Source organism: Lactuca serriola, chromosome 3 (assembly GCF_051521515.1).
Source record: "Lactuca serriola cultivar US96UC23 chromosome 3, Lser_US96UC23_V15, whole genome shotgun sequence".
NCBI classification, from domain to species: Eukaryota; Viridiplantae; Streptophyta; class Magnoliopsida; order Asterales; family Asteraceae; genus Lactuca; species Lactuca serriola.
In genome coordinates this window covers 280,283,775-280,306,345 of record NC_136410.1, presented here as the reverse complement: position 1 = coordinate 280,306,345, position 22,571 = coordinate 280,283,775, and the positions used below count along the sequence as shown (strand labels likewise).

General features: G+C 45.2%; 1 protein-coding gene across 1 annotated transcript; it reads right to left on the bottom strand.

The window, feature by feature from the left end:
• Nucleotides 1-1,175: 1,175 nt before the first annotated feature.
• LOC145094021 (GATA transcription factor 4-like) lies at nucleotides 1,176-2,459 on the bottom strand. The gene is made up of 2 exons (XM_079032278.1): nucleotides 2,018-2,459; nucleotides 1,176-1,896 (listed from the first exon to the last, which is right to left on the bottom strand). Exons 1-2 carry the CDS (start codon nucleotides 2,255-2,257, stop codon nucleotides 1,279-1,281), a joined length of 858 nt encoding a protein of 285 aa, XP_078888404.1. The 5' UTR covers nucleotides 2,258-2,459; the 3' UTR covers nucleotides 1,176-1,278.
• Between the last annotated feature and the right edge of the window lie 20,112 nt (nucleotides 2,460-22,571).

Sequence of the window (22,571 nt, the reverse complement as noted above, 5' to 3'; positions counted from 1 at the left end):
AACACTCAAACCACTCACTCTCTTAACTCAAAATGCTCATAACTAATGCACGACTTGATTCTAACGTCCAAGGCTTGATATATATGACACAACGTACTCAGCTGCCACCTTTCTCAAATGAGAGACTTATCGTGCCAAAACTTCAAACTTCCATAGCTTCCTCGATATAACTCCGATTCCAATGAACCTCATACTCAAGGAAAGGTGTCGAGATGCCCTACGCCTCTAGCAACTCATCACAACCCCGAGACTTCATCATACCCGAGTTGCAGCCCACAAACCCTAATCTCAGACGATCCGAAACAGGATTTTACATCTTCGATTAGCCTATATTTCCACTTAACCTATTTATATTAATCGTATTCACATTTAACCTTATATATATATATATATATATATATATATATATATATATATATATATATATATATATATATATATATATACGCGCATACACACACCTACACACACACTAGAAGAACAAACAAAATCGAAAAATATGATTATAAATGAATTACGTTACGAATTATGACTATAACAAGCATGAAATCTTTAACAAATGTAAACTAACAAAATGTAAAAATTCATTAAAAAGTATATTTGAAAGAAACGTCAAAAAAAATAGAAGAAATTATTCAAGTAAAAAAATTAAAAGAAATATTAATAAATGTATTCGAATAAAATATATATATATATATATATATATATATATATATATATATATATATATATATATATACACACACACACACGAACAAAATATCAAAAAATACAAGCGAAAAATTAAAAAAAAAAAAAAACATCAAAATATTTTCGAACAAAACCTCAAAAAATTATAAATCATAAAAATATAAATAAATTAAATATAAATATAATAAATAATAGACAAAGTTACATAAATGGTCTCTAGGAACAAATTAGATAAATTAGATAAATGATACTTATGGTATAAATGGAAAATAAGTCATTTTACAAGGACTAAAGTTGATAAATTGTGTCGATCAAAAACACCATTTATGTAATTTTGTAAAAAATCTATGTATAATAAAGTATATAAATTTGAGTTTCTAACATTTACTAGTTAGTAGTTACTATACTGGCCGTATGATTTTTTTTACTTTTTAAATTTTATTTAATTTAAAATTAAAATGCAAGAACAAAAAGAAATCAGATCATAAAAATCTGAAATTCGTTACAATTTTATAGATTTCTTCTTATCCAGCACATATTTTTATAATAGATTAAGCGTTTCCTGGCCGTTTACGGTACGGACTAACGTCAGCAGACCTCGTAGTTGCTGCCATGATGCAGTTGTTGTTGCTCCCGGTGGCGGTGGTGTGCTCCGCCGTAGATTTGGTGTTCCGAAGGCATTAATTGCGGCTGATGTTGGTAGTGGTGGTGCTGGTGGTGTTGGCCTCCTTCCATCACCTCCTTTTGCCGACGGAGCTCCATTACTTTCCGGTGAGAGTTTGAGTGTTGAGTTAACACAAACGTCGGGCTCGCTGCCGGACGATACTCCGGAACCAACCGCCCTGATTTGAACCTCACACCGCAGGCGTTGCATAACGTCTTCGGACCTAACGGACCGGTTCTCCATTGTGGCGTCTTCTCCGAAGCGCAGTGAGTACAGCGTCTAACGACGCCGGATTCCGACGTCGTGTCGCACGATGAAGAAGCTTTCGATGTTTCAGAGACCGGAGTGGTGGGTACCGGTGGTGTTGTTGTCCAGCTGTTGTTATTTGACGGTGCTCTGGTTCTCTTACTCCTTGATCTGCTGTGAAACGACGCGTTCTGCGGTCGGAAGTTTATAGTTCCGGCAATGTTATTCGTCGGAAAGTCGCTGAACGAATCGTCGACGAATCTCGATAGCCATTCGAGCTCCGCCACGTCATCACTCTAGAACATTCCAAATCCACAACATTATCAGTCAAGAAACAAAAACGTTCACAAATCCATATCTATATAATCCTTTATTATTCCTGTAAAACAAACAGAAAAGGAGAAATCGAAAACTCACCGGAACGCAGAAATGATCGGTGAAGTCGGTGGATTGGTGATGGTAATTGGTAATGGTATTATTATTATTATTATTGAAACCGTATTGGTACTGGCTGCCGGAGGCGGTGATATTGTGGAATACGTCGGTGGTATTGACGGCGGAAGAGGAGAAAACGTCATCCCGATCACCGGAAAAGTCAAAGAGCTCGTCAACGCCTAAATAATCTTGTCCGGCCGATGACATTCCATACATATCCATCACTGATCACTTTCTTCAACTCCAATTATCTGATTGTGTTCCTGGGAGTCAACAGTTACGCGAAACTAAACCAAAAATCTTTTGATTTTAGAAAATTTTGAAGTGTGAATTGTATGAGTGAGTTGGAGGAATGACAACTGCGATAGCAACAGAGCTTTCACAGTCGTCTTCCTTGGAACTGGAAGTGTAAGTACGTAGGGTTTAGGTAAAAAGGAAGAGGGAGAAGGGGGCTTGATATAGTGTGTACTTTTGGGGGATAGTGATTAAGGTATTTGGGAAGAGGGGTGTGGGGGAGCAAAGGAACGTGGGTAGAGTGACCATGCAATGTGAGGGTTCTGCAACTCTCTGATCACAATTTACTTTTCTTTTTTCTTTTTATTAATATTTTCCTATTAAATATATAATATATAATATTTAATATATACAAAAAAAATTCTATGCTTTCATGTATTTGAATGTATACATATACTCATAAATAACAACCCATAAAGCTTTTGTATTATTCTAGCAACCCCTTGAATGGATGTTACATGTCCTAAAAATGTAACTCATATACACAACACAAATATATATATATATATATATATATATATATATATATATATATATATATATATATATATATATATATATATATATATATTTGTATGTATGCATTTAAATAAGTGAAACATATATTTTTTGGTACTTGTGTGTATATCACATGTATTTATTAGTGTACGTATAATAATACAGAACATCCAATAAGGTTTTGTATTCTTTGAAAAGCTAATTGTCACTTCCTAAAAGTTTAAATATACTAGGGTACAACCCGTGAAACCACGTGTAAAAAAGAAAAATAATATTGATAATTAAAAACCGTAATGAAAAATCAAAGATTTATAAAATTATATTAATTCAAGTATATCAAACTATGTGATATTAACATGGTGATGAGGTAGCCATACACACCCTACTATATTTTAATAAATATTGATTATCAACGATCACCTTTATCAAGAAGGAGGTATATACTAACTTTATGAGATCATTTGGGGAAAATAGGAATAGAGATAATGAGCCCCTCATTTAACGGATTAAATATTTTTTGCGAGATAATAAATCTTGGGTGGAAATTGAATTACATAAGAGCAATATGGTCAAATCAGTTTGAAGGAGGTTTCATAGTTTGGCTTGTTGGCTACTGTTTAAGTTCATTGCTATTTTGGTGGTCCTTTAGAAGTATATTGTCGCATTTGTGATTCCTTATTCAACGTAGAAGTTTTTTGTTGCATTTGAATTTTGTTTACCTATTGTTGTTTTGCTGGCAACAACTCTTTTTTTTTTTTTTTTTTGCTATGTAGTGTTTCTAGTTTATTGAGCGGTTTTGGTTTTGTTTCTTAATGTTTTCTTTTCTTCTTGCACCCTTGTTTTTTTTGGTGCAGTTTCTTATTTATATATATTGCAGTAAAAGAAGTATGTATGATTTAGAAGGTATGCAAGAAATAGTAAGATAATTTGAGTAATGATAACATATAATATGTTTTTAAACAAACAAAAAAAAAGATATATGAGAAAGCTACAAATTTGATCTTTATGGTATTTTGCTTTTTATAATTTTAGTCTAAGGACAAAATCGTCATTTGTAAATAACAAATTTAAAAATAGATTGTATTAATAAGTTTAAAAGTTATTTAAAATATACTGAGTTGTATAACCTTTATTTGAAAAAAAATACACAAACAAACTGTAACGACGTGAAAATTTAAAACGATTTTTCATTTTTAAAATGCATACTCTTCATAACATCTCGTATAAAAATCTCTTTTATTCAATTACAAAGCACAACTCCATTAATAATCCAGGATCCTCATAACTCTTTCTTTTGTGTGTACAATCAAGCCGGTGTCGTCCCGCAATTCCGAGAGGAAAACTTGAAACATAGAACACATAACACGGTAAGCACGCAGCTTAGTGAGTTTCCCAAATACCACATATAACACATATTAGCCATTTGAGGCTATAACTCTGTAGACCAAATGGTCCTAACTCTGTGAACCTTTCAGTTCTAACTCTGTGAACCTTCCGATTCCAACTCTATAAACTCTGGAACATACACAGCATGAATCACATAGAAAAAATGTAGTGTATCACAATCACATAATGAAACATCCCAAAAACATGACCCAAAATTTTTTGTTTTTACATATAACAAAAGTCATAACACTGACTGTCTTATAATAAAAAACCATGCGTCGGGTATCCCATAAGACATAATAAAAATGTCATATCAAAACTGTATCAAATCATGTCTAAGTATCTGAACAAAACTCCCAGGAATAAAGCTGAAGCTGTGGTGTGTGCGATGCCATCATCCCGAGCTCTTCCCTTTACTAGCGAAAGTACCTGAAACTAAAACTGAAACTGCAAGAACAAAGCTTAGTGAGCTCCCCCAAACTACCACATACCATACAAACATATAAACAACTATTGGGCCCCCACCCACTGCATCGGACCGAAGCCCGGAAACTGCATCGGACCGAAGTCCGGAACTAACCAGGGCCCTGCCCTCTGCATCGGACCGAAGTCCGGAACTAACTGCCTCGGACTGAAATCCGAAACTAACTACATCGGACCAAAGTCCGGAACTAACTGCATCGGGCCTAAGCCCGGAACTGACTGCATCAGACCGAAGTCCGGAACTACAGAATATAGCATAGCATACACATATCAACTAGCATAACAACATAGACTGCATACTGAGTTGGGGCATACCCGAAATACATAACACGCAAAACCTGTCTGAGCCACGAAGGCATCAAACATTCTAACTACTGCATCGAACTGAAGTCCGGAAACTACTACTAATTAAACGGGCCGACATTGTGGCCTTAGACCCGTTCCTACTGGAAGGAAACTCACCATGTAGCTTAGCTGCTAAAAGAACTGCTCCGAAATCTGTCTGCTACGGCTTCGGCTTCACCCCGGCTACAATTTCCATAAGTACCCTCAATCAAATACTGAAGGTAAAATGACTATCTTACCCATGGTCAAAGTCAACCTATTGGTCAAAGTCAACATTCAGTTGACCTGACTCGTCGAGTCCTTACTCTCACTTTCTTGCTTCTGCTCGTTACTACTCGTCGAGTTTGACATAGACTCGACGAGTTCCTCTTCGAAACTAACACTCAGTCAATCTGCATCCGACTCGCCGAGTTGTATGAACAACTCATTGAGTTCTCCTTCATCATATGAACACTCTGACTGTTACTCGCCGAGTTGTATGAATAACTCGTCGAGTCTGTTCTCGAGGGATGAAAATTGCCTCGGACTCGCCGAGTCAGGGCATTGACTCGCCGAGTTCTTCCATGAATGAGTATAACCTCCTGCTCACCGAGTCCATCTCTCACTCACTGGTTCCACTCGGCATAACTCGAAAAGAGGAAAATAGGGGACTCGCGACTCGACTCGCCGAGTCTGAAGAACGACTCGCCGAGTCGTATACATGCAATCACTATATACTTGATTTGGGTTCTTAGGACTTGATTAACTCGCCAGTTCATTCCATTCATAGATTTGGGTTCTTAGGACTTGATTAACACGTAAAGTTTCCAACTTTACGTGTAAATAACATTAAATGAAGGTTTTAAGGCTCAAAGCACACTATAAGAGTAGATCTAGGGCTTTCACGCAAAATGGCTCCATAAAGGTACTAGATCTAGGCTTCTGGAACTCAAACCTAGCTAGATCCGAAGGCTATTTATCTCAATGAGTCCTCTATGCTACTACCAAGCCAAGAAATGGTTCAAAAATAGCTTTAATGGTGTTGCAAAGGGGTTTAAAGCATAGAAACAGAAAAGGGTCGATTTATACCTCAGTATACTCTGAAATGCCATAAAGATCTTGGATCTCCTTCTTCTCCTCCTGATCTACCTTCCTTCTTCTCTCAAGATCTTCAAAGAATCACACCAAAACACACAAAATGCTAAGAGAGTTCTAGGGTTTCAAGAAGGATGCTCTGGGGGTGATGGGGGCTGACTTGGGGTCCCAAAAAGTTGTTTAAATAGGGTGCAAACCCTTGAAATTAGGGTTTCATCCAGACTGGCGGACTCGCAGACTCCAGAATATGGACTCGCCGAGTAGCCAACTTAAACGTGCTCAAAATACCGACTCTACTCGACGAGTCTGGGTACTGACTCATCGAGTTCCTCTTGAAAACTTGAAAAATAACTATTTAAATATCATACCAGAATTTAGGGTGTTACAACTCTCCCCCACTTGACTCAGACTTCGTCCTCGAAGTCTGCTGCCGCTAAATCTGGAAACAACTCTGGGTAATGCTCCCGCATCTCCTCCTCGGACTCCCACGTCCACTCTGAACCTTTCTGGTGCTGCCACTGCACCTTCACTAACTGAATTACCTTGTTCCTCAAGGTCTTTACCTTCCGATCTAAGATTGCAACTGGTCTCTTGACATAATTCAGGCTGCTATCAACCTGAATATCCTCCATGGGTACTACTTCCGACTCATCCACCAAACACTTCCTCAACTCAGAAACATGGAAAGTGTTGTGGATCTGGCTAAGCTCTGACGGAAGATCTAATTGGTAGGGGACCCGACCCACCCGGGCCAAGACCCTAAAAGGACCAATGAACCTGGGGCCTAGCTTGCCCCTCTTTCGGAATCTGATGACACCCTTCCAGGGTGATACCTTCAGGAGGACCATGTCACCCACCTGAAACTCCAAGTCTGAACGCCTCCTGTCGGCGCAACTCTTTGGCCGACTCTGCGCAGTCTGCAGTCTACTACGAACCTGTTGGATCAACTCCGTCGTCTTGAACACCACTTTGGTGCTCCCAATGACACGCTGACCGACCTCGCCCCAGCAAATCGGGGTCCTGCACTTCCTCCCGTATAACATCTTGAAAGGAGGGCGGTCATTACTTGCATGGTAGCTGTTGTTATACAAAAATTCCGCTAACGGAAGATACATATCCCAACTACCACCAAAATCTAGAACACATGCCCGAAGCATGTCCTCGAGAGTTTGGATCGTCCTCTCGCTTTGCCCGTCCGTCTGAGGGTGGAAAGCAGTGCTGAAATGGAGACGAGTCCCCATCTCGTCGTGAAACCGCTTCGAGAATCTGGAAGTAAAACGGACGTCACGGTCTGACACCGCCGAGACAGGCACTCCATGCCGTGCCACCACCTCTCGCACATAAATATCGGCTAGCTTCTCCGCCGATATACTCTCCTGGATTGGTATAAAATGAGCATTCTTCGTCAACCAATCCACAACGACCCAAATCGAATTCACTCCACTGCAGTCCTAGGAAGCTTTGTGATGAAATCCATGGTGATGTCTTCCCATTTCCACACTGGAATGTCTAAAGGCTGCATCTTGCCGTGAGGCCTCTGGTGTTCTGCCTTGACCTTCCTGCAGGTCAGGCACCTCTCCACATACCAGGCGACATCCCGCTTCATGCAGGGCCACCAATAATAGGGTCGAAGATCTCTATACATTTTCGTCGCCCCTGGATGGATAGAAAATCGAGACTTGTGGGCCTCATCCATCAGCACCTGTCGTACCCCTCCCTAGTACGGCACCTAAACTCTCCCATGAAGGGTAAACAATCCTCGACTGTCATAGTCGAAGGAAGCTACTCGGCCCACGATCCTCTCACACTTCTGCCTCTCCTCCTTGAGGCCCTTGACCTGTGCCTCTCTGATCTGCTCCAATAATGGAGTAATCACTCTCATTCTTAGACATACATCCCTGATCGGGGCTGCTTCCACCTTACGGCTTAGGGCGTCGGCCACCACATTGGCCTTCCCTGGGTGATAAAGGATCTTAGAATCGTAATCCTTCAATACATCTAACCATCGCCTCTGCCTTATGTTCAGATTCGGTTGATCCATGAGGTACCTCAAACTCTTGTGATCCGTGTAAATGGTACAACGGACCCCATAAAGGTAATGTCTCCAAATATTGAGGGCAAACACCACTTCCCCCAACTCTAAATCATGTGTAGGATAGTTAGCCTCGTGAGGCTTCAACTGTCTCGAGGCGTAAGCTATCACACGTCCTTGTTGCATTAGCACTGCTCCCATACTTGTGATCGAAGCATCATAGTAGACTACGAAATCCTCTACTCCCTCTAGCAGGGCAAGAATCAGTGCCTCACACAATCTCTGTCTAAGGGTCTCGAATGCTGCCTGCTGCTCACGCCCCCAACGAAACACCACTGACTTCCTAGTCAGTCGGGTGAGCGGTACAACTATCTTGGAGAAATCCTGGATGAATCTCCTGTAGTACCCTACCAAACCTAGGAAGCTCCAAATCTCAGATGGAGACTTCGGGACCTCCCACTGCCTATCTTGGCCGGATCTACCGGAATACCCTTCTGGTTGACGAGGTGACCAAGGAATTGCACCTCGCGCAACCAGAACTCGCATTTGGAGAACTTCGCAAAAAGTCTCTCCCTCCTCAAAGTCTCTAGCACCTCCCTCAGGTGCTCCTCGTACTGCTCCTGGGTCTTGGAATAAACCAAGATATCATTAATGAACACTATCACAGACCGATCCAACATTGGTCTGCATACGCGGTTCATGAGATCCATGAATGCGGCTTGAGCATTGGTGAGCCCAAACGGCATCACCACAAACTCATAATGACCATAACGGGTCCTGAAAGCAGTCTTCTGCACATCCTCATATCTGACTCGCATCTGATGATACCCGGAGCGTAAATCGATCTTGGAAAACCAAGACGCTACCTGAAGCTGATCAAACAAATCATCTATCCTTCGGAGTGGGTAACGGTTCTTCACCGTTACTTTGTTCAACTCCCGGTAATCTATACACATACGATGTGACCCGTCCTTCTTCTTCACAAACAAAATCGGTGCTCCCCTGGGCGAACTGCTCAACCTAATAAAACCCTTGTCTAGCAGCTCTTGCAGTTGCGTAGACAACTCCTGCATCTCTGGGGGAGCCAACCGATACGGTGCCTTGGCTATCGGAGCCGCACCAGGGATCAGGTCAATCCTGACCTCGACCTGCCTCTCGGGAGGTATTCCAGGAAAATCCTCTGGAAATACATCTGGGTAGGCTCGCACTACCGGAACATCATCAACCGATAACTTGCCCTTCTCCCGGGCATCTACAACATAGGCAACATAACCGGCGCAACCCTGCTGGAAGTAGCGCCTCGCTCTCGCTGCTGAACACAGAACCTGTCCGCGCCGTGGCTTCTCGCCCTGAATCACTAACTCTCCCCCATTGGGAGTGCGAACCCTCATCAACCGTAGCTCACAATCTATCACCTCCCTATTGGGGCTCAGCCAATCCATGCCTACTATAACCTTATTCCCTCACAGGGGAATAGGGACCAAGTCCACCGGAAACTGCTCATTGAATAACTGCAGGGAACATCCTCTGTGTACCCTTGCAACCCTAATGGTCCTATCAGCTGCTATCTCAACCTCAAGTGGATAATCTAGCTCCCCTGGAGCTCTGCTAAACCTCTTGCTAAGCGCAAGAGAGACGAATGATCGGGTAGCCCCCGAATCAAACAGTACTGTAGCCGAAATGCCGTTCACTGAGAATGACCCTATACAAAACATATAACCATAAGAAACAATCAATAATAAATGGATAGATAAGGGAGAAATACATACCCGTCCCCACATCAGGAGTCGCTCGCGCCTCCTCTGCCGTTAGCTGAAAAGCCCTACTCTTCGCCACCGGCATGTCAACTCAGCCCTGACGGCCATCCGTAATCCTCAAGGTAGCAGGAGCAGGTACTGACACCTTCCCTACAGTGGCTAAACTCGGACACTGGGACTTTTTATGTCCCCTATGATTGCACTGAAAGCAAATAAGATTTGATGCCACAACGGCGGTAGTAGTGGCTGTATAATCTCTGCTCATATGCCCAGTCCGGCCACACTTGTAGCAGCCGACACTCCCTGCCTTGCACGCCCCATCGTGCAATCTCCCACACTTGCCACACCGACCATGGCTCTGCTGACTCCTAGCTCTGTGATCTGAATCCTTGGGCTTTTTGCACGAACTCCCTGAACTTGGAGCCGCCTCCGGCTTCCTCTTCCTCTCCATCTCAAGGTCAATCTCTCTCTCTCTCTCTCTCTCTCTCTCTCTCTCTCTCTCGCCCTAGCAATCATGTCATCCAGCTTTTTACAGCTGGACCAGCTCACAAATTGGCGGATATCACTCCGCAACATCTCATGATACCGAGCCTTCTTCATTTCCTCATTAGCTGCGTACTGAGGAACGAGAAGTGCTCTCTCCCTGAACTTGGCGGTGATCTCCGCCACTGTCTCTGTCGTCTGGGTGAGGTCCTGAAACTCTCTGGCCAACTGCTGCACCTCAATAACCGGTGCAAACTTAGCCCTGAACCTGGCAGTAAAGTCAGCCCAGGTCATAGCATCCAAAGCTGCGTCATCTCCAATGGCATGTCCGACCTCCTCCCACCAATCCCGTGCCCTGTCCTTCAGAAGACAGGACGCCAATCTGACCTTGTCCCCCTCGGGACATCTACTCATGCAGAAAGCGTTGCCCACATCCTCCAACCATCTAGTACTCACTATGGGGTCCCGCGCCCCGTGGTAATCTGGAGCTCCATATGCACGGAACTCCCTGAAGGTAAGCGTGCACGACCCCATCATGGCCGCTACCTCAGCACGGAAATTGCTCAATCTCTCATCCATCAACTCTAAGATACCCTCCTTGATCGAACCGAAGATCACAGGAGTCTGCTCAAGTATGGTGCGAGTAATCTCTGAAGAGAGAAACTCCCTAGTCTGCTCATCCAACTGCCCAACCTCCGGGCCTGATCCTGATCCCCCTCCGGCATCTGAACTCGGAATCTCAGGTATTGTTAAATTATGTTTTTGGGGTGATTTAAGAGGGGACTCGGCGAGTTGGAGCCTAGACTCGCCGAGTAGGATCGCAGACTTGGTCGCGGGATCGCGACTGGACTCGACGAGTCCAGATATGGACTCGGCGAGTCTACGCTGTTTAGCGAAAACCCTAACCGTTCAGGTTTAGGACGTATAAAAAGGACTCATTGGCCGTCATTGTTCATTTTAGCCTTCTGAGAAGAACCCTAAATCGATTGTGTGCATCTGGAGCAAGGATTATAGGCCATTGTTGATTATAGAAGAGTTGTTGTGCAAGGAAGAGAAGGGATTGGCTAAAGGAACAGCAAGGGAGTCACATTCTGAGGATTGGGGACACAGAGAATACATCATCCAGGTAAGAATTCGAGTAAACTCTGCTATGTTGATGTGATTATGGAATTAGGGTTATGGAACCCTTTTTGTGAATAGATTGAATGTTACCCTAGTCCCCTAATCGATTGTAACCCTGTATTGGGACCTTTGGAGGTCCAGAATGTCCCATGTCTGTGCATTTCGGGAATTGATGAAGGTTTTGGATTGGAATCCTTATGCCTTAGGTCAAAATGTAAATTATGAATCATATGGTGTATCATGAACACTGAAATGAGGACTTTACGTTATGGATCAGCCTAGGAAGGCTAGACCTAGGAATGGTCGAAGCAGTTCTGACCTTAGGATGCAGTTTGAGCGGTTGCATGGCATGGACTCGCCGAGTTCGATGAACAGACTCGGCGAGTAGCTTGAAGATTAACTGGGACTCGTCGAGTTGTTCTTCAGACTCGGCGAGTTGAGTCGGGGTGGCCCCGCGATTCTTCCAGGAGTAACTCATCGGGTCAAGGAGGATACTCGACGAGTAGATAGGGAATCTCAGAGATTTGGAGGACGTCTAGACTCGCCGAGTCGCCATGGCACTCGCCGAGTCCGGTCGAGTTGACCGTTGACCGTTGACCGTTGACCGTTGACCGTTGACCAGAGTTGACCTAAGTCTGACTTCTTAGGGATAGTCACACTTAGAAGATATAAGTGTTAATGAGAGATATGTGATGTTACAGGGAGGTTGTAGCTCGTCGGATTGTGCACGAGTGATTTCAGGATTTGCTAGCTTTCAGCATTCACGAGGTGAGTCTTCTCACTATACTGTACCCGGAAGGGTTTGACTATGTGACCGGAAGGTCAGATATGATATGTGATATGTATGCTATATGTGGTAAGCTGTTTGTTATATGTGCTATGTATGTTATGGGCCGGAAGGCGATTATATTATGGGCCGGAAGGCAATATGTTATGGGCCGGAAGGCAATATGTTGTGTGATGGACCGGAAGGTCGGCGTGGGTAGGACCGGAAGGTTTACCCAGCAGGGACGGAAGTCCCCTGAGACACATGGACCGATAGGACAGGGCCTGGAAAGGCGTATGTGCGTAAGTTGTATATTGGGGAACTCACTAAGCATTTATGCTTACAGTTGTTATGTATGTGTTTCAGGTACTAGCGAGGACCATGGGAAGGCGCCGGCATGATCGATACACACTGAAGGATGTTTTTTATGATCTTGGGATTTGGACAATTTGTATTTGACATAACACTTAAATTATTTATGCCTTGTTTTGAATGGAAATACTTTATTTTTTAAAATGAAAAATTTGTTTGAAAATTTGCGTTGTTACAATTGGTATCAGAGCCTTGGTTTGAGGGATTCGGGTGCACCTTCGGGAGTAACTGAACTCAAACCGAGGATTTGAGGAAAACTTTTTAAATAAAGGCATAAACTTTTGTAAATGGTTTTGTGGTAAGCAAGAAAGAAGCAGTGTGTACGATCAGTCAGCGCCCGAACGGTAAAGATCCCCAAAATACCTTACAATATTATATGATATGAATTGTTATGCATGCTAGAAGACTAGGTATTCATGATAGGACTAGAGCGGCCTGATTTGTGATGCCTTAGTCTAGGGAAGTTGTTGATATGAGATGCTTTGCTAGTGTGCGGGTAGATAGTGCATAACAGAAGTAGAGTACTCATTATCCGGGGTTTGGGGAGGAATATTTGGGATGAATGCTGATGCGGTGTGGTCGGTAGTATTGGGCCCGTACTACCGAAGACACCGGGTCAGTGGGAGACCCAAGTAAGAATCCCTGGATATCGGAGATTGAGTAGGGTTGCGTTATCGAGTGCGATTACACTCGATGGAGTCTCTGATAGTTTTATGTTGTATTTCAGAGACATCATGGTTAGACCACGCCACAGAGCGAGTTCGAGCGGTGTGAGTGACGAGGAGATTCGTCAGATGATTCACGAGGAGGTAGCGGCGGCGATCCGGGCTGAGATCCCGGAGATGTTTGGGTCCATTAAGACCACCCTGATGGAGACATTTGATGAGCGGTACGTCGCATTGACTGAGGCTGCAACCGCTGCAGCTACCGCAGCTGTGGCCGCTGCTAGGCCACAGTGGGGTGACTCGTTGCTGTTCCTAGAGTTCAGCAACACGAAGCCACCAGAGTTCGATGGGACGCAGGATCTGATTGCTGCGATGAGGTGGATCGCGGATATAGACGGGTGCTTCTACACTTGTTCATGCCCGGAGCACCTGAGGGTACGGTTCGCTTTGAACCAGCTCCGTCTGGGAGCGAAGGACTGGTGGAAGTTCGTGACGGCGAACTTCACTTTGGCAGAGATTACAGCAGTGACATGGGAGGGGTTTACTGCTATGTTCAGGGACGAGTACGTTCCCCCGGTTGAGAGGGAACGATTGGTTCAGGAGTTCTTAACCCTCAAGCAGGGTATTGATTCTGTTTCGGTGATCACACGGAAGTTTCATGAGAGGGCGATGTTCTGCCCCGAGCTGGTGTCCACCGATCAGGCTCGGATGAGCCGGTACTTGGGAGTGTTGAGGAGGGATATCCGGGAGTTTGTGTCAAACTCCACCTACCATACTTTTGCTGAGCTTCAGGCGAATGCAAGGAAGCGCGAGATCGAGTTGGAGACCTAGGTCAGGGAGGAGGCCGAGTCTCAGCGGGTGGACCGGCGACCGGCTCAGTCCCAGCCGGCAGCCAAGCGGATAAAGTCCGCCGATTCGAGGACAGGAGGTTCGAAGGGCCGCACTTGCGGAAAGTGCGGCAAGGGTCATGATGGGGCATGTCGATCTGGTGCTTGCTACAAGTGTGGCAAGGAGGGGCACATTGCTAGGGAGTGCCCCAAGGGGTTTACGGTTTGCTTTCATTGCAACCAGACAGGCCATAGGAAGGCCGAGTGCCCTCAGCTTCTTCAGGGATCTGCACCTACTGCCAGAGCTGCTGCGACTCAACCGGTGAAGGCCGAGGCCCCGAGGGCTCGGGGCAGAGCCTTTCAGCTGACTGCGGAGGAGGTCCGCGCTGCGCCCGATGTTGTGGCAGGTATGCTGTAATTCATGTATTTATTTTTAATGTTGAGACGTTATGCTTATGTTATTATATGCGTAGGTACTTTCCTTGTGAACTCTGTGCCTGCCTTAGTGTTATTTGACTCGGGTGCGAGTAGATCCTTTGTATCTTTAGCCTTTAGTCAGCATATCAGCGTTAGTCGTGAGTCGTTGAGTCGGCCTCTGAGGGTTTCTATAGCTGACGAGAGAGTGATTTGTGCCACGGAGGTTCTCCGGGGATGCGTGTTAGAGATTTTCGGGATCGAATTCCCGATTGACCTGATTCCTATTGCGATGGGTGATGTCTGTGTCATCGTGGGCATGGACTGGTTGAGCCGATTCGGCGCTGTCATCGACTGTGAGAGTCAGCTGGTGACTATACGAGACCATAGTGGGGGAGTTCTTTCGGTGTACGGCGAGGGTACCCGTTCGGGATCAGCTTTTTGTTCGGCCGCTAGGGCGAGGCAGTGTCTACAGCAGGGCTGTAAGGGTTTTGTGGCGTATGTGATGGATACGCGGGAGGTATCCGAGAGACCGAAGTCAGTTGAGGAAGTCCCTGTGGTGCGTGAGTTTCCAGATGTTTTCCCCGAGGAGCTGCCGGGAGTACCTCCTATGAGGCAAGTAGAGTTTGGTATCGATCTAGTTCCGGGGGCCGCGCCTATTGCTAAGGTGCCTTATCGTCTTGCACCTCCAGAGATGCAAGAGTTGTCCTCGCAACTCCAGGAGTTGCTGGGGAAGGGATTCATTCAGCCGAGCAGCTCGCCATGGGGAGCACCTATTCTGTTCGTCAAGAAGAAGGATGGTTCACACCGGATGTGCATTGATTACCGGGAGTTGAACAAGTTGACGGTCAAGAACCGTTACCCGTTACCGAGGATCGATGATTTATTCGATCAGTTGCAGGGAGCATCTTGGTTTTCCAAGATCGATCTGAGGTCAGGGTACGATCAGGTGAGAGTGCGGGATGAGGATGTCCAGAAGACAGCGTTTAGGACGCGATATGGGCTTTATGAGTTTGTGGTGATGCCTTTCGGGCTCACCAATGCCCCGGCTGTGTTCATGGATCTCATGAACAGGGTATGCAGGCCGATGTTGGATCGGTCAGTGATTGTATTTATCGACGACATTCTGGTGTATTCGAGATCTAGAGAGCAGCATGAGGAGCATTTGAGGGAGGTCCTTGAGGTATTGAGGTCGGAGAAGCTTTATGCAAAGTTCTCCAAATGTGACTTCTGGTTGCGGGAGGTCCAATTTCTAGGACATGTTGCTAATCAGAAAGGGATATTGGTCGATCCGGCCAAGGTTGAGGCGGTGATGAGTTGGGAGGTGCCGAAGTCACCCTCTGAGATCAGGAGCTTCCTTGGGTTGGCAGGGTATTATTGGAGATTCATTAAGGATTTCTCCAAGATCGCAGTGCCGCTCACCAGATTGACCCGGAAGGGTGTTGCATTCTCATGGGGGCCCGAGCAACAGACCTCCTTTGAGACACTTCGCCAGAGGTTGTGCGAAGCCCCGGTATTAGCTCTCCCGGAAGGGATGGAAGATTTTGTAGTATATTGCGACGCATCGATTTCGGGACTGGGTGCAGTGTTGATGCAGAGCGGTCATGTGATAGCGTATGCGTCGAGGCAGCTGAAGCCTCATGAGGCGATATATCCCACGCATGATTTAGAGTTGGGGGCAGTAGTGTTCGCTCTCAAGATTTGGCGTCACTATCTGTATGGGGTTCGATGTACGATATACACGGACCATAAGAGTTTGAAGTACTTGATGGATCAGCCCAACCTAAATATGCGACAGAGGAGGTGGTTAGATGTGGTCAAGGATTATGACTGTGAGATCCTGTACCACCCAGGCAAGGCTAATGTGGTAGCCGACGCGTTGAGCCGCAGGGCGGAGAGCACTCCATTGCGAGATGTATGCTTGAGACTGACTGTGATGACTCCAGTATTGGATGCTATTCGTGGGGCACAGGCCGAGGCTGTATGACCAGAGATACAGAAGAAAGAGCGGGTCGTTGGGTTAATTTCAGAGTTCGTTAAGGATGGACGAGAGCTTCTGACGTTTCAGGGTCGGATCTGGGTACCGTTCGTGGGCGGTACGCGTATTACTTTGATGGAAGAGGCTCATAGATCGAAATTCTCGATCCATCCCGGTGCTACGAAGATGTATTTGGATTTGAGGAAAGAGTATTGGTGGCCCTGTATGAAGAGAGACGTTGCATGGTTCGTTGAGAGGTGCTTGACCTGCCGTAGGGTTAACGCCGAGCACCAGAGACCGCATGGCAAGTTACAGCCATTGGAGGTCCCCGAGTGGAAGTGGGAACAGATCACTATGGATTTCATCACCAAATTGCCGAGGACTGCCAGGGGAGTTGATGCAATTTGGGTGATTGTGGATAGGTTGACGAAGAGTGCACACTTCCTTGCCATCAGCGAGAGTTCTTCAGCGGAGAAGTTGGCGGAGATATATGTGAGAGAAGTGGTATCTCGGCATGGAGTGCCGATCTCGATTGTTTCAGACCGTGATGTGCGCTTCACTTCCAGGTTCTGGAAGAAATTTCATGAAGAGCTGGGTACTAAATTGCATTTTAGTACCGCATACCATCCCCAGACAAACGGTCAGAGCGAGTGGACGATTCAGACGCTGGAGGACATGCTTCGAGCGTGTGTGTTAGACTTCGGGGGTAGCTGGGATGCATATTTGCCCTTAGCAGAGTTTTCCTACAACAACAGCCATCATTCGAGCATTGGTATGCCACCTTTTGAGCTGTTGTATGGTAGGAGGTGTCGGACCCCCATTTGTTGGGGAGAGGTGGGACAGAGAGTGATGGGCAGCACAGAGATCGTGCTTCAGACGACAGAGCAGATTCAACAAGTTAGACAGAGGTTATTGACCGCCCAGAGCCGACAGAAGAGTTATGCAGACAGGCGCCGATCCGAGCTTGAGTTTCAAGTCGGCGACTTCGTTCTCCTGAAGGTCTCTCCTTGGAAAGGAGTGATTCGATTTAGGAAGAGGGGCAAGTTGGGGCCCCGGTATATTGGGCCATTTCGTGTGATTGCAAGGATAGGCCGGGTAGCCTATCGGTTGGAGTTGCCAGCGGAGTTGGGACAGATCCACGACACCTTCCATGTGTCGCAATTGAGGAAGTGCATAGCCGATAAGTCGGCAGTGGTTCCATTAGAGGACATTCAGGTGGATGCGAACCTGAATTATGCCGAGAGACCAGTGGCCATCAGGGATCGGAAGATCAAGGTTCTGAGGAACAAGGAGGTACCTCTGGTGTTGGTTCAGTGGCAACACCGTAAGGGATCGGAAATGACTTGGGGGCCGGAACGTGAGATGCGGGAGCAGCATCCGAAACTATTTTCAGAGTGAGACTTCGAGGGCGAAGTCTAATCCTAGTGGGGGAGAGTTGTAATAGCCCGGAATCTCAGGTATTGTTAAATTATGTTTTTGGGGTGATTTAAGAGGGGACTCGGCGAGTTGGAGCCTAGACTCGCCGAGTAGGATCGCAGACTTGGTCGCGGGATTGCGACTGGACTCGACGAGTCCAGATATGGACTTGGCAAGTCTACGCTGTTTAGCGAAAACCCTAACCGTTCAGGTTTGGGACGTATAAAAAGGACTCATTGGCCGTCATTGTTCATTTTAGCCTTCTGAGAAGAACCCTAAATCGATTGTGTGCATCTGGAGCAAGGATTATAGGCCATTGTTGATTATAGAAGAGTTGTTGTGCAAGGAAGAGAAGGGATTGGCTAAAGGAACAGCAAGGGAGTCACATTCTGAGGATTGGGGACACAGAGAATACATCATCCAGGTAAGAATTCGAGTAAACTCTGCTATGTTGATGTGATTATGGAATTAGGGTTATGGAACCCTTTTTGTGAATAGATTGAATGTTACCCTAGTCCCCTAATCGATTGTAACCCTGTATTGGGACCTTTGGAGGTCCAGAATGTCCCATGTCTGTGCATTTCGGGAATTGATGAAGGTTTTGGATTGGAATCCTTATGCCTTAGGTCAAAATGTAAATTATGAATCATATGGTGTATCATGAACACTGAAATGAGGACTTTACGTGATGGATCAGCCTAGGAAGGCCAAACCTAGGAATGGTCGAAGCAGTTCTGACCTTAGGATGCAGTTTGAGCGGTTGCATGGCATGGACTCGCCGAGTTCGATGAACAGACTCGGCGAGTAGCTTGAAGATTAACTGGGACTCGTCGAGTTGTTCTTCAGACTCGGCGAGTTGAGTTGGGGTGGCCCCGCGATTCTTCCAGGAGTAGCTCGTCGGGTCAAGGAGGATACTCGACGAGTAGATAGGGAATCTCAGAGAGTTGGAGGACGTCTAGACTCGCCGAGTCACCATGGCACTCGTCGAGTCCGGTCGAGTTGACCGTTGACCGTTGACCGTTGACCAGAGTTGACCTAAGTCTGACTTCTTAGGGATAGTCACACTTAGAAGATATAAGTGTTAATGAGAGATATGTGATGTTATAGGGAGGTTGTAGCTCGTCGGATTGTGCACGAGTGATTTCAGGATTTGCTAGCTTTCAGCATTCACGAGGTGAGTCTTCTCACTATACTGTACCCGGAAGGGTTTGACTGTGTGACCGGAAGGTCAGATATGATATGTGATATGTATGCTATATGTGGTAAGCTGTTTGTTATATGTGCTATGTATGTTATGGGCCGGAAGGCGATTATATTATGGGCCGGAAGGCAATATGTTATGGGCCGGAAGGCAATATGTTGTGTGATGGACCGGAAGGTCGGCGTGGGTAGGACCGAAAGGTTTACCCAGCAGGGACGGAAGTCCCCTGAGACACATGGACCGATAGGACAGGGGCTGGAAAGGCGTATGTGCGTAAGTTGTATATTGGGGAACTCACTAAGCATTTATGCTTACAGTTGTTATGTATGTGTTTCAGGTACTAGCGAGGACCGTGGGAAGGCGCCGGCATGATCGATACACACTGAAGGATGTTTTTTATGATCTTGGGATTTGGACAATTTGTATTTGACATAACACTTAAATTATTTATGCCTTGTTTTGAATGGAAATACTTTATTTTTTAAAATGAAAAATTTGTTTGAAAATTTGCGTTGTTACAGCGTAATACCACCATTCTGAAAACACATCATAATAAACTTCAGAAACATAGATATATCTCAAGGGATCACTACTACCACAAGTTTCCTGGTCTCATCTCAGCTTTCCTTGATTCGAGTACGGATCCTCCGCTTTCAGTAGTACGGGCCCATATTACCTTCCACATCTACCCGTACTTTCCTCAAGTATCGCCTTGACTCCACCACGTCACTACTACTGCTACTAATCTTTGCTACTCCCATCCTAGGCTTGCCCTAGGGAAATCTTTGACTCTACCCAAACCAGTCCTCAGCTGCTGAAAGGCCCCCTTGTAATGCCAATTAACCATCACCTGAATACCATCACATGTGGCGAGGCTCAGATAATCCTTCGAGTAAAAGGCCCATCCCCACAACGGTTAGACTCATACAAGAGCTACGCAATAGGGCCAAATCTAGTGCTCTGAGATTATTCAACCATGTTCACATGTGATGTGACATATTCACCTAATGGCTAACTCACATCACTCAGAGCCCCACAAAGCACATAGCAAGCAGCATTCAGACATAGGAAACTACTCAAGCAATTCAATCCTCATAACAAGGAACTGTATTGGCATATAATGCTAAGGTCATACTATCAGGCATAACCTAAACAGGCTATCCTACTGCTGTCTACTTAAAACTAGCATGCAATTCTCATAAAGCTGAAACACATATAGCAGTTACAGAAGGCATCCTCCTAGATCCTGATTCCTATTCTAGCATGCTGTTCTACTAAAACTGATAATCATAACATAAACTTGTATGAGTAATTTGGGAGTACTTACTTGAGCTCGGCTGATCGCATGCACCATACCCTTTTCCTTTTCTCAAAACTCTTTCTATTTTTAGTTTTTTCTTTTCAAAATCTCTTTTTTTTAAATACTTTTGAAAATCTTTCTACCATTTCCTCAGTTTGAGTCCAATCACACCCGAGAGTGTGCCTGAATCCCTCAAACCATGGCTCTGATACCAACTTGAAACATCCCAAAAACACGACCCAAAATTTTTTGTTTTTACATATTACAAAAGTCATAACACTGAATGTCATATAATAAAAAACCATACGTCGGGTATCCCAAAAGACATAATAAAAATGTCATATCAAAACTGTATCAAATCATGTCTAATTATCTGAACAAAACTCCTAGGAATAAAGCTGAAGCTGTGGTGTGTGCGATGCCATCATCCCGAGCTCTTTCCTTTACTTGCGGAAGTACCTGAAACCAAAACTGAAACAGTAAGCACAAAGCTTAGTGAGCACCCCCAAACTACCACATACCATACAAACAAATAAACAACTATTGGGCCCCCGCCCACTGCATCAGACCGAAGCCTGGAAACTGCATCGGACCGAAGTCCGGAACTAACCAGGGCCCTGCCCTCTGCATCGGATCGAAGTCCGAAACTAACTTCCTCAGACCAAAATCTAGAACTAACTGCATCAGACCGAAGTCCGAAACTAACTGCATCGGGCCTAAGTCCGGAACTGACTGCATCAGACCGAAGTCCGGAACTACTGAACATATAATAGAATACACATATCAACTAGCATAACAACATAGACTGCATACTGAGTCGGGCTATACCTGAAATACATAACATGCAAAACCTGTCTGAGCCACGAAGGCATCAAACATTCTAACTACTGCATAAGACTGAAGTCCGGAAACTACTACTAATTAAACGGGCCGGCATTGTGGCCTTAGACCCGTTCCTATTGGAAGGAAACTCACCTCGTAGCTTAGCTGCTGAAAGAACTACTCCGGAATCTGTCTGCTGCGGCTCCGACTTCACCCCGGCTACAATTTCCATAAGTACCCTCAATCAAATACTGATAATAATGCTGAGGGTAAAATGACTATCTTACCCTTGGTCAAAGTCAACCTATTGGTCAAAGTCAACATTCAGTTGACCTGACTCTTCGAGTTGGGTCACTAACTCGTCGAGTCCTTACTCTTACTTTCTTGCTTCTGCTCGTTACTACTCGTCGAGTTTGGCATAGACTCGACGAGTTCCTCTTCGAAACTAACACTCAGTCAATCTACATCCGTCTCGCCGAGTTGTATGAACAACTCGTCGAGTTCTCCTTCATCATATGAACACTCTGACTGTGACTCGCCGAGTTGTATTAACAACTCGTCGAGTCTGTTCTCGAGGCATGAAGATTTCCTCGGACTCGCCGAGTCAGGGGATTGACTCGTCGAGTTCTTCCACGAATGAGTATAACCTCCAGCTCACTGAGTCCATCTCTCACTCACTGGTTCCACTTGACATAACTCGAAAAAAGGAAAACAAGGGACTCGCGACTCGACTCGCCGAGTCTGAAGAACGACTCGCTGAGTCGTATACATGCAATCATTATATACTCGATTCTCCTTGAAACCAGTTCATTCCATTCATAGATCTGGGTTCTTAGGGCTTGATTAACACGTAGAGTTTCCAACTTTACGTGTAAATAACATCAAATGAAGGTGTTAAGGCTCAAACCAAACTATAAGAGTAGATCTAGGACTTTCATGGAAAATGGCTCCACAAAGGTACTAGATCTAGGCTTCTGGAACTCAAACCTAGCTAGATCTGAAGGCTATTTATCTCAATGAGTCCTCTATGCTACTACCAAGCCAAGAAATGGTTCAAAAATAGCTTTAATGGCGTTCCAAAGGGGTTTAAAGCATAGAAACAGAAAAGGGTCGATTTATACCTCAGTATACTCTGAAATGCCATAAAGATCTTGGATCTCCTTCTTCTCCTCTTGATCTACCTTCCTTCTTCTCTCAAGATCTTCAAAGAATCACACCAAAACACACAAAATGCTAAGAGAGTTCTAGGGTTTCGAGAAGGATGCTCTGGGGGTGATGGGGGCTGACTTGGGGTCCCAAAA

What these genes read in the sequence shown, in the direction of transcription:
- LOC145094021 (XM_079032278.1), bottom strand. Translation starts at nt 2,257, where the DNA reads ATGGATATGTATGGAATGTCATCGGCCGGACAAGATTATTTAGGCGTT. An exon ending in CCGATCATTTCTGCGTTCCG is followed by an intron (nt 1,897 to 2,017) that starts GTGAGTTTTCGA and finishes GGAATGTTCTAG; the next exon opens with AGTGATGACGTGGCGGAGCT.